The sequence below is a fragment of the Symphodus melops genome (genome assembly GCF_947650265.1).
Source record: "Symphodus melops genome assembly, chromosome: 12".
Taxonomy (NCBI): Eukaryota; Metazoa; Chordata; class Actinopteri; order Labriformes; family Labridae; genus Symphodus; species Symphodus melops.
In genome coordinates this window covers 18,188,343-18,200,696 of record NC_136702.1, presented here as the reverse complement: position 1 = coordinate 18,200,696, position 12,354 = coordinate 18,188,343, and the positions used below count along the sequence as shown (strand labels likewise).

Below are 12,354 nucleotides of genomic sequence, written 5' to 3'. Positions count from 1 at the left end.
GTGCAGCAAATTTCCTACCATTCTGTTTTACCTTCAAATGATTGCATCATTGGCTCACTAAATTCAAAGAAATGATTGTTACTTACAGCGGTGCAGTCATTATTTGTTTCATAAAGTATGTGTACGAACAATTATTAAATGTGCAGTGATGAAAAAATATACCGTGTTCCCAAAACCGAAACATTAGCTCCAGTTCAGTGTCCTCTACATACATTCTTCTCTATGAATTTGAGCCGCTGTTTACTTTAGCTTTCAGAAGTCGAGCATATGCTCCTGTTTCCCTCTCAGGCTCGGTGACATGTGCTCCAGGACTGTTCAGCTGCCCTGGATCATATGCCTGTGTTCCGAAACGCTGGCTCTGTGATGGGGAAAGGGACTGCCCTGATGGGAGTGATGAACTTGCTGCAGCTGGCTGTGGTAAGCTCTAGTCAAATGTATTAAAGGTCTCATGGAGTTGTTGAAGTGAAATGATACAATTTAAATCCAGGGAAACGTAATCCTTACTTGTCCTTTGATAGTTTCGGACTACATTGTGTAAAACAATAGCTCGCTGAACACGAAAACCACCAAACACCTACTGCAAATCCCCATGAAAAATTTACACCAAGCAAGGAAAAAAAGAATGGTACATACAAGCAGCATGTAATCTTTTTTTTTTTGTACTTTTCATTCAAGCCTGATGGAGAAGCCTAAGGCTTACTAATGACTCTGTTTTACACATATTTAACACCATGTTTCCATTGATTTGCCTTTAAACATACCTCTTGTTCATGCATTAGCACCCAACAACACTTGTGATGACAGCTCGTTCCGCTGCCGCAACAATGCATGCATCCCCCAACGATTCGTTTGCGACCATGACGACGACTGTGGAGATGGGTCTGATGAGTCAGTGGAATGTGGTAAATATATTCAATGTTTTCTCTTTTTTTTTTTTTTTTGAATTTTCATTGATGGTCCCTAAATAAAGACTACGTCTGAGATGTGTTCAACAAGTTGAAAAATTATGAGAATTCATGTTATTTTGTTCATTTCCCCCATTTGTATCTTGACCGTATTCACTCTTGGGACAAGGTAGTTTTTTTATGGTCTCTGACAGAAATGAAAATGTTTAGGTGTACAACAAAGAACATCTGTAATGAAAGCTGAGCAATTCAGCCCCATTAAAAATGTCAATAATTTTGCTCGGGCATCTTACACTGGGCCTACCTAATAGTTCTCTGCAAAAAAAAGCATGTTATAGGACTTCTTTATTATTAATATTTTAAATCAGTTTTGTTGATTATGTTCTTATGTGGAAAATACATGATTTCTCTAAACTTCATAAATATAAATGCTTTTCGTAAATGTCACCCAAATCTGGTCAATTATGGACACATTTTCTGAAAAAACTAGAAAAGCACTTTACGAGCTCATGTCCATATATCATTTTCTTGTCTTACTTTGACATAACTCTTTTTTTTCCTTGATTGATGACAACATTGATCAATGACATTGACTCAAATGTATTGATACCAGTAGTATTTAAAAATTGGGCTGATAGCACCTCGAAAAGTTTGATGTTTAATCTGAATTGATTTAAAATACAATAGGATTTGCTTTATTTAAAACAACAGGACATCGGGGTTGCCGGTGGCGCAGCGGCAGTGCGCGCGATCCCATGTATCGAGGCTCAGTCCTCGCGCGGGTGGCCCGGGTTCGCGTCTGGCCTGTGGTCCATTTCCCGCATGTCTCTCCCCACTCTCTCTCCCTGATTTCTGACTCTGTCCACTTTCCTCCCTCTATAATAAAGGCCAAAAATGAATCTTTAAAAAAACAACAAAAGAAAAAACAACGGGACATGACATTTTTCATTGTGCGGCTTTATGTTCACAGGTTTCCTTTAATTCTACTAAATACTCACCATGAACTAAAGACATTTCACAGTGAAGCCCGAGTATAACTTAATGAAATATTGTCTCTCTCTCTCTCTCTCTCTTCAGTCTATCGCTCCTGTGGATCAGCGGAATTTCGCTGCGGGGATGGCCGTTGTCTTCTCAGCTCTCAGTGGGAGTGTGATGGCTATGCAGACTGCCCTGACCATTCTGACGAACTGCCGCTGAACCTCAAATGTCTGGCTGCAGGTAAGACTGCTGTTTGGCTTTCAGCTGGAATCTCTTCATCAATGTCACCAGCAGCAGCACTAATCCAAGAAACGGGGGACATATGGTGAATACAAAAGATGCCACAACCAGAAGAACTTTGTTCAAAGGAATTAATCTGTCTGTATCATTTGTCAGGTCAAAAATAAATCCTTACGTTTATAGAGAAAATACAGAAGTTTGCAGAATGTTTGCAAGTGAAAATCTTATCTTCCTCTTCTCAGGAAGCTTGTGCAACGGCTCCTTCTTCATGTGCTCTAATGGCCGCTGCATGTCCGAGAGGAACCTGTGTGATGGGAAAGATGATTGCGGCGATCACTCAGATGAGAGGAACTGTAATGTGAACGAGTGTCTGAACCGCCGTGTCAGTGGGTGCTCACAGGATTGCCAAGATCTTCCTGTGGGATTCAAGGTAAGAGATCAGCAGACTAGTCACGGTTCAGCAGTTTGGAATGCATCCCATCATAAAATCACCTTCGAGCTTCAGTCAGTGATTCAGAGTCCAAAGGTGCAGTTGGATCTAATAGACCAATAAGATTGTTGGTCTTAAACATTGTATTGTGATTGTTATATTCCAAGCAAGGGATTAAAATGTGCAATATAACCAACAACAACAACAAACAAAAACCCCTCTGCTACACATTTAATGAGATGCAGCTACATTAGTTCTGCTTCTTACAGTTTGACATGCATCTTTATCTTTAAGTTTAAAGGATATTTTCGCTTTCAGACATTTAGTTGCAGGGTCTGTACTGACCTACAGCTCTAAGCTCTGACTTGATTAGTTGCAGTCAAACAGTGGCGCTTATATTGGTGATGGTGTGATCATGAATGATAAATCAAGCCTAAACATGGCACATTATGAAACAGATAAAGAGAACACGTACATTTTGTGTCTCATTTTTTGAAATAACCTTGAAAGCTGTAAGGAGAGTGTAAGAACATGCCAACAACTGTCTGTGCTCTCCAACTGTGCCAGGTGATTATGCTGTGCCATGTGATGGAAGGGTAGAGTCCAGGTGAAGGCCGTGTTGGCTGGACTTTTCTGGCTTGCATCACTGTTGTCAGACTGCAGCGGTTTGTGCCCTCTTCCCAGGATCTTCCTCTGCTGCTCTTCCAAATCATGGCGCTCACTGCATTGGAAAAAGTGACTGAAAGCACAGAAAAACCCCTCCTGCCTGTCATGACAGGGGCAGAGATGGACAGAGAGCACATCAATGCAGACCCTTAGCTCATCCATTTGTGGTCTGAACAGGAAGATCAGCAGAAAGGCCCTCAAGGTTATACGTTTGGATAAGAAAGGGATTTGCAGTAGGCCCAGAGCAGCTGATCCAAGCACTTTGGATTATTTTTGGTGGTCCCTGGTCACTTATGTCAGCTTTTTGCTATCATGCTACAGTATGTCTATCATGGCTCTGATGTCAAACATGGTTTAAAAAAAATCTCCACTTGTTACCAAATAGGTTGGGTCATATCAGCTAAAATCTAGCTCTTGTCTTGAATGTAATGCATTCATGATGAAATCATAATTTTTTGTGTGTGTTTTTATTGACTTTTTATGGAACTAGTGTAAATGCTGGCCTGGTTTCCACCTGAAGGATGATGGGAAAACCTGTGTAGATATTGACGAATGCTCCACAACACTTCCATGTAGCCAGCGCTGCATTAACACCTTTGGCTCCTACAAGTGCCTATGTGTGGATGGCTACGAAGCCTTGGAGCGAAATCCCAATATATGCAAGGCCCTGTCAGGTCAGCAGCTTCCTTTTTTAATCTCTTCCTCTTTCAGAATTTCCACGTGTAGCTATAAGTCCCATCTGTCCTATAAGGCTTTATATTCCTAATTTCTGCTGAAATGAATTTCAGCTGAGGAACCTTTTCTCATTATGGCGGACCACCATGAGATTCGGAAGCTTAGCGTGGATGGCTCAAATTACACCATATTAAAGCAGGTAAGTGATATGTGCATCACACCTGCCATGCCTGTTTAGAGGTAGTAATGCAGGAGATGATGTGTTCACCGTTTCTATATAAACATCCTGCTTAGATGAATGAACAGGTTATGAATCAAATCACCATCATGTCACATTTTGTAATTGAATCCAAGTCTCCAAAGCATCTTGTGCTCAGTCTCCATGAATCATAAGGATTCATTAGTATGGATTAAATGGTTGTAGAGAAATTATGTTCACCTGAACAAAAACTTTTGAGTGGCAGGTTGTAAAACTGTACATTTTGCAATAAATAAAAAAAAAAACAGTGGGAAAATATTTGCCTGGGTTCAATATCAATGACAGACAGCAGAAATAATGAGACTATCTCAGACTTTGATGGAGAAAAATGTGTTTTGAAAAGTTTTGTGCCTTATCCAAATCCATGTCTTTTTTTTTCTTTTTACCTTTTGAAGTGTTCTATTATTTACCCGAGAAGCCCCGGAATCGCAATGCTAATACACTGTAGATTCACAACCATACATTTTTTTAATTTCAATCAAGACGTTCATCATTGAGCAAAACAATGGTTCCCAAAGTGGGCCGTGTTTTTGTTTAAGTTTAATCTTCACACATTGATGCTGCCATTCTTTTTGTACACACGCACACACCCACACACACACACACACACACACACACATATATACACACGTAATGTATTTGTTTCCATGCGTGTGTGGGGGGGGGGGGAGTTTTGGAACCACTGGAGTAAAAAAAAAACAACCTGTGAATTTTGAATTTCCACCCCGGGGACAAATAAAGTTTTTTTGAATTGAATTGAGTTGTACAAAGTGAGGCACATGGCCTAATATGTCAATCTCACATGTGAGGTTTTCTAAATTATTGTGAAAATGTCCTCCAACCTCAGTAAAGTATTTTCTATTTAAATAAAATGTTCACGATTCGTCACGATTACCCATCCCCCACCATATGGGCAGAGGAATCTGGTCCTTCTGATTGGCAGAAAGCAAAATGACCCCGTTGAGAACCCCATGGAAAAGCTATTTCAATTATTCCCAGGTCTCATCACAGCTGCTCTGGGCAATGCTTGAATCTGACTGTTGATGATCGCAAATGGTTGGCTGTGATTTACTGAACATCAGCCTACGGGTATCCTACAGTCTCCTCTCACAGTCATATTAACCTCTTGACTGGATGTACTCTACTGTCTGTTTCAGAATTCTCATCAGCCACAACTCAATTTAATCACAATGTGTTAGCATCAATGGAAACTAGAGAGGGAAATGTGCACGTGGCTTCGCTAAGTGCTGGCAGATACTTCACTGACCACCATTTCATTCCCAGTTGACATTGAATGCTTCTGACATTATGGACATTTTATACAAGTCAATCAATTAGTCAACCTTTGGCTTTGTTTTTCACTGTCACATCCCAGGCTCCCCTCTTACTGACCATAGCATTCCCAAAATGGTAAAAGGGGTGAGACAGATCCAAGAACAAAGCCGAATGACTGACCAATTCTGAGAGAGCAATTCGGCCGACCAATCAGATCAGACTTTGCACATGTGGGGGCCCAGCTGTTTTTTTTTTGTTTGTTTGTTTGTTTTCTTGTGGGGGATTCGGAGAGTTTGAAACACAGCCAGATGAGAGAAACCTTTTTTGAACATTAGCAATTGTCAACGTACTTTAGTAGATATAGATAGACATATGAACCCCCAATTGCATATAGACTGGTGTAGTTTTGAGTCCTAAAACCAGGAAGTTTGTTAGCATTTTAGCGCCATGGGTTCCTAACTCTAAAAGTCAACGGGGATTTTGATTGGGTTTGTGTTTAGACGCCTGAAATAAGGTCTGTGGTTAGCACAAGCTGAAGAGATGTTGACGTTTTGTTAGACGAGAAAAACTACGTTACCTAAGACCCCACTTGTGACTTTTAAAGTTTTTACGCAAACTTTAAACGGCGGTTGCTAACGAGAAGCTAACTGAAACTACAGTGGTTGTTGCAGACATTACACGTCATCACGCCGGGAACTCTCTCCCTAATCCTCCTTACAGCCTCTAGTCATGTTTTTCAGTGCTCTTGCAAATATTAGGTTAATAAACAACTTATTAAGCTAACGTTTAGCTATCTTGTCAAATCCACTGATTAGATCGATGAAGCATAACGGTCGTGACGTCATTATAAATCGACCGTGGTGTAGTTCGCTAGCGCATAACGTTAGCTTTTTACTTCTCTCGGCTGCATTAACTCTTCAAACTTCATATAAATGATGTTCATCTGTAAAGATTATCCCGCTAAACAAAACAACAACGCATCAGAAACGTGTGTTTGACACCGAGCTTATTTTCTGCAATGATCAAAAATCCAATGCAAAAATCCCATAGACAAATTTACGTAGGAACCACCGGCGCCATTTTTTCGGGTTGGCCTACAAAAATACGTCATTACTATACCAGTCTATAATATGGGACCTTTAAGTCACTTCTGTTAAGCTTTTCAATATCCTAAACTAAGAAACTAATGAATACAGGTTTTTAATATGGTATTGGTGTTGAGAAATTGCTTAATTCTGGAGTATCTGCATGATGTCATCCAATTTGGTCTAGTCCCCTTTTCCCCAATTTAATGTTGTAAGTATTGATGAAGGGAGTGGAATTAAAAATGTTTTTTAGAATTTTTAGAAAAGGTGTTTTAGTCAAACACATTTTGAAAGTAAAGTTGAATTTGTGCAGCAGGATATTGATAAGCCAAACCTATAAATTCTTTTATGATTCTTTTTTTTTCTCCATATTTAATGCCCATTTTCAGAATTGATTCCTGTGCCCAGCTTGTTTTTGCTTCTCGTGTTTCATTCTGTAGTCGGGCGATCTGTCTTCAGGGAATACTAATGGCAAATGTATTTCTGGATAGAAGCAGGAGCATGTGGAATACAGAAGGGTTCCCCCAGGACACTTTGGCACCTGTCTGTGAGGTTGTTGATGATCTGATGAAGATGTCTTATTTCGCCTGTCAGATTATCTGACACCTTTTCTCAGCATCCACAGTGTGAGATAGCAGGGTGGGAGCACTCCCGTTGGTGAGCAGCTCCGTCTGACTGACAGTGGGGTCCTGCGAGCATGACAGAGATAGGAAGTGCAGCGCTCTTCTGCTTTGATAGGACATGGAATTCACAGAGCATTTGAGACTTCACTAGTTCTTCAATTGCTATATATAGCTGAAAGCAATTGAACCTATGGGAAAACCACCTGAAACAATATCGCCTCTACAGTAAATGTGAAAACACAAACCGAGGAGTTGAGCTGTTTTCATTTTGTTTTCATCCTAGATTCATTAAACTGAACCTCACTGAGTTGGGGTTACTTTATGTTTGTTTTGTTTATTTTAGGTGACACTGGAGCTGAGTTTATATGGAACCTTTTTCCAATAATTAGCTATACTGTAATTAATAATCAGAATGAAGTAGCCAACCATCTTTAGTGGTTTGAGAAGAGCTAGTTTCAATATTTGGGGTTCTTACCAGGTTGTGTAAACGTGTAGTGGTACTGTGAATGTGACTTATGGACAGTTATTATTGGATATAAAATACAAGTATACTGTAACTGTTGCCCTATATGTAGTTTATGTCATGTCTAAAAGCTTAACTGGTGCAGTACATAGATGACCATATTTTGTCATATATTTAGTTTTATAAAACAATTGGTTTGAAACCACTTCCCCTATGGACCTGCATATCAACATCCTTTTATATAGTTACATCATTTTAGATTTGTTCTGCATAAAAGTGTTTTAAACTGACATTGTTGTATACCCTTGTACTCTCTTTCCTCTGCACACCAGGCCCTCAACAATATCATCCACATAGACTTTGACTACAAGAAGGAATTTATCTATTGGGTCGACTCAACGAGGCCAAGTGGCAGAAAGATCAACCGAATGCGCCTCAATGGGAGCGACCTGAAGGTACAACAAGGTTTAGCTGCTGTTACTGCATGCTGTGTGGTGATTAATGTCCCACGACACTGGATTTGACTGAACGTTGCTTTTTCCAAGTACCACCTTGTTTTATAATTAATTTAGATGGTTAAGATACATTTAAGCAGTAAATGTATCAATTCCAAAGATGAGTTATTTAAGGTAAAAAAAAAAAAAAGAAAAGAAAAGAAAACCTAAATGACTCAGAATAGTATTATTTAAAAAATGAAGTGCATCACATGAGCTCAACTGATGATGGGATCCCTTTATCTTTTTTATAAAGTCAACATATTGATTTTGTTTCTTTTGGCAGCAAATAGACTGGTATAGTAATGACATATTTCTGTCGGCCAACCCGAAAAAATGGCGCTGGTGGTTCCTACGTAAACGTGTCTATGGGATTTTTGCATTGGATTTTGGATCATTGCAGAAAATAAGCTCGGTGTCAAACACACGTTTCTGATGCGTTGTTGTTTTGTTTAGCGGGATAATCTTTACAGATGAACATCATTTATATGAAGTTTGAAGAGTTAATGCAGCCGAGAGACGTAAAAAGCTAACGTTATGCGCTAGCGAACTACACCACGGTCGTTTTATAATGACGTCACGACCGTTATGCTTCATCGATCTAATCAGTGGATTTGACAAGATAGCTAAACGTTAGCTTAAAAAGTTGTTTATTAACCTAATATTTGCAAGAGCACTGAAAAACATGACTAGAGGCTGTAAGGAGGATTAGGGAGAGAGTTCCCGGCGTGATGACGTGTAATGTCTGCAACAACCACTGTAGTTTTAGTCAGCTTCTCGTTAGCAACCGCCGTTTAAAGTTTGCGTAAAAACTTTAAAAGTCACAAGTGGGGTCTTAGGTAACGTAGTTTTTCTCGTCTAACAAAACGTCAACATCTCTTCAGCTTGTGCTAACCACAGACCTTATTTCAGGCGTCTAAACACAAACCCACTCAAAATCCCCGTTGACTTTTAGAGTTAGGAACCCATGGCGCTAAAATGCTAACTCACTTCCTGGTTTTAGGACTCAAAACTACACCAGTCTATGCCAGTTGATTCAACAACGATCAATGTGTGTAAGTGATATTGGTCACTATTGCCTGTGGCTTTGAGATGATTGTAACAAGCTTAATGATGCAATGGTGTTCTAATCACCAAGGTTTATTCAGGTCATAGGATCAGAGAGCACAAAATGAAGCCAATAAGACATAAGCAAAGCACCTGGTGGGTCCCCATCTCACAACTCATTAGCACTGGATTGTGGGGGCGTGAGGCTCATTCAGTCCAATTACTTCCAAAGTCACTGAGTGAGCTTAGCAACTGAAAAAAAACAACTGAAACCCTGATCATGGATCCTCTCACATTGGGTTAATTAAAAGAGCCTCTGATATCCAGCGTGGCTGGTATAGGCTTGCCATTTGATGAAAAAAAGGATCTGGGATCAGAGAGTATTTCTTTGGATTTTCTCTGCTAAAATAGAACTTTATCTGACTAAGGCAGAGATTAATTCAATTGTATGGTGGAATTAGAACAATGTAAATTCATTTGAGATTTTATTCTCTTATTTCTTAGATTAATCTCATTTCAAAGAGTCATTTTTGTTTGTACTGCGCTCTTTGTGTTGAGACTTTTAAAGAGTTTTGCAGTTAGATATTTGGGGTAATCTGTGATGTCACAACAGATGTTTGATTACTTTAAACTGACAGAGCAAAGTGTCAGCCAAAGGTGAGAGACGATTCTGTTTGTCTGTTTTATTAGTGTTTGAACTGAGTTATATTTAAATATAGGCATTTCTCAAGTTAACTGTCAGTTCACTGTCATTATATCATCAACAACATTAAAGCTGTGGATAAAATAAAAAAATAGGGACTTATGGAGGCCGTTTTGGATGAAGAGGACGTCACAGTGAGTGACAATTGTGCAGTATTAGTGACTGTTTTAAGGCCAGTTTATTCCAAGTTACTGCCTGAGGACAGCCTCGTCTTGTGCCAAGACTATAAATTTTCTTTGCAAATGATGTCAGATTATGCCTCAAAGCACATGATGTCTCCTAATGACAGATTGCATGGGTGCTGAGATGTTTTATGATCTTTAAAGATTTTAAAGGCATTAGTTTTTATCTGCCAGCTGGAACGTTGATTGTTTATCTGAACAGCTGACTTTTGGCAACTCAAAAGCCGAGACTAGCCTGGGGTTGTTGATGGAGTTCCTAGATAGTTCTATGATTCTATTCACATCAATTAGACGTGTCTTCTTATATTTTAATCAAATCTCTCGGTGCAGTTTGCGAAATGTGAGAAATAAGAGGCCTATCTTCACTCCCCTTGGCTGCTGTAAATTGCAAGCTTTTGGAAAATAGGAGATATACTCCAAACACAACCCCACAAAAGAAAGAAAAAACAAGACTACACTTCATTTACAAGTGAGTTGAAAAGAGTCTGTTCTGTTTCAGCCAACACATTAATCTCCCTCTGATGGAAAAACCTATTAATACATGTATGTTTCCATGTACAGTATATGTAGTGTATGATTAAATGACTCATTACACTGTATATCATACGCCCAGTGACCCTTGTTTTAAATAAGTTTGTTAAACAAGGGTGACTTCTTTCTAGGTATAAGCACACAACTAGTGGCATGCATTACACAACAGTACCATATGAAGTTGTGTTTTTTGAGAGCAAAAGTTCTGACTTAATTTGGTGCTGACAAACACACCCTCTTTAAAAATTGGGCACATCAACTTACACTTTTTTTTACCCGTTCTATATAATTATCTAGTATGGTTGCACATTAAGATACAATTTGAATATGATTAAGAGTCACTACAAGTCTGTACTGAGTTAGATTAATTACAATTACAAATGTCAGCCGCAACTGCCTCCCCCATACAGCAGCAGAAATGATTTATGCACTCCATGTGTGGTCACTAATTTGAGAATAAACTATGCATGATTATGCCAGGGTCAAACAGCATAGGTAGTTTAATTCATATTCTAATTACTGTAGTAATATTCTAACCAGCACCTAAATTTAAAAGGTGAACAAACCTCTATGTTGTTTTTTTCATCTAATTGGTAATCTCAAATTTCCTATACCTGTTTTTTGCAGGACAAAGACTCTGGCAGGCGTTAGCTTTGGAAATGTAATATTTGTATGTACTTTGTGATGTCTATCTTGCATTATTGTTACCCAGCAGGAAACACCGATGCAATGGTGTTTCCTGGTGTAATGTCACCAAGTCTACGAAGTGAACCCAGCCCCTCACTGACAAGGTTCAGCTGCTGAGTTGTCCTTTGTCTCTCTAGGTTCTCTGCAACGCTGATTACAGACAACATACTGCAGACCAGATAACATCTTTGTCCTATGTCTTTTCATTTCAAGATCACTTATCTGAACGAGACAGCTGGCTTACTGCTACCTAGTATCTATGTTATGGCAATAGTTAACACAGGAAACGTTGAATTCAAACATGTTGTGTTTTTTGTAACTTGCTTTTTTATAGTTTATTTATATTCATTGTGGAAGAATTAAATGTTGTAGACACAACTCTAAGTGGTACTTCCCTCTCTACATTTCTAGATAGTCCACAGAACAGCAGTGCCCAGTGCCTTAGCAGTAGATTGGATAGGGAAAAATCTCTACTGGTGTGATGCTGAAAGAAAAACACTGGAAGTGTCCAAAGCCAATGGCCTCTACCCTACCATCCTGATTAGTTCTGGCCTCAAGAACCCGACAGATCTAGCTTTGGACCCACAGACTGGGTAAGCATTATTTCATTACCATGTCATTGTGTTTTGTTTTTTTCAAAGGGATCACTTTTGTTCATGTTTAAGGGAGAGGTGATGGAAAAACAGTCTCACTTTATCAACCAACAAATCTATCAGTGAATCATCTTCAAACTTTAGGAGAGTTTGAACAAGCCATTATTCTTTTTTCATTTTCATGATCCTTATTTATTCTCAAAGCCTAGTCTTTAGTAACACTTCTATAAAAAATCCTTTTGGTCGGGAAGACTACATCCTACTGTATGCTTCAGAAAACTCACTAGTTCAGTATTGTGTTAATATCAAACGTGATGGTTATGTCAGAGAAATACAGAAGTAGTTTTTCCTTATTTTTTTCAGAGAGACCTGGAATTTCCTTTTGCACTACTGACTTATTATGGAGCACACACACTACACCCAGAAAAACTGTGCACCACATGAGCACCCAATGATAACAAAAGGACAAAGTTTCACCCTTGTTTCTTCCTTGGGCAAGACAGTGAACCCTTGATGAC

At 39.1% G+C, this 12,354-nt stretch overlaps 1 protein-coding gene across 2 annotated transcripts in view; it reads left to right on the top strand.

Annotated features, from left to right (window-relative positions):
* lrp1bb (low density lipoprotein receptor-related protein 1Bb) overlaps window positions 1–12,354 on the top strand; it is a 276,595-nt gene that overhangs the window by 219,712 nt on the left and 44,529 nt on the right. For both annotated transcript variants that reach the window (XM_079357144.1, XM_079357143.1), the window contains exons 51-58: window positions 289–417; window positions 780–902; window positions 1,983–2,123; window positions 2,366–2,553; window positions 3,710–3,893; window positions 4,008–4,093; window positions 7,932–8,054; window positions 11,655–11,836. In XM_079357144.1, coding sequence (XP_079213270.1) covers window positions 289–417; window positions 780–902; window positions 1,983–2,123; window positions 2,366–2,553; window positions 3,710–3,893; window positions 4,008–4,093; window positions 7,932–8,054; window positions 11,655–11,836 — 1,156 coding nt within the window. The remainder of the gene's footprint in view (window positions 1–288; window positions 418–779; window positions 903–1,982; window positions 2,124–2,365; window positions 2,554–3,709; window positions 3,894–4,007; window positions 4,094–7,931; window positions 8,055–11,654; window positions 11,837–12,354) is intronic.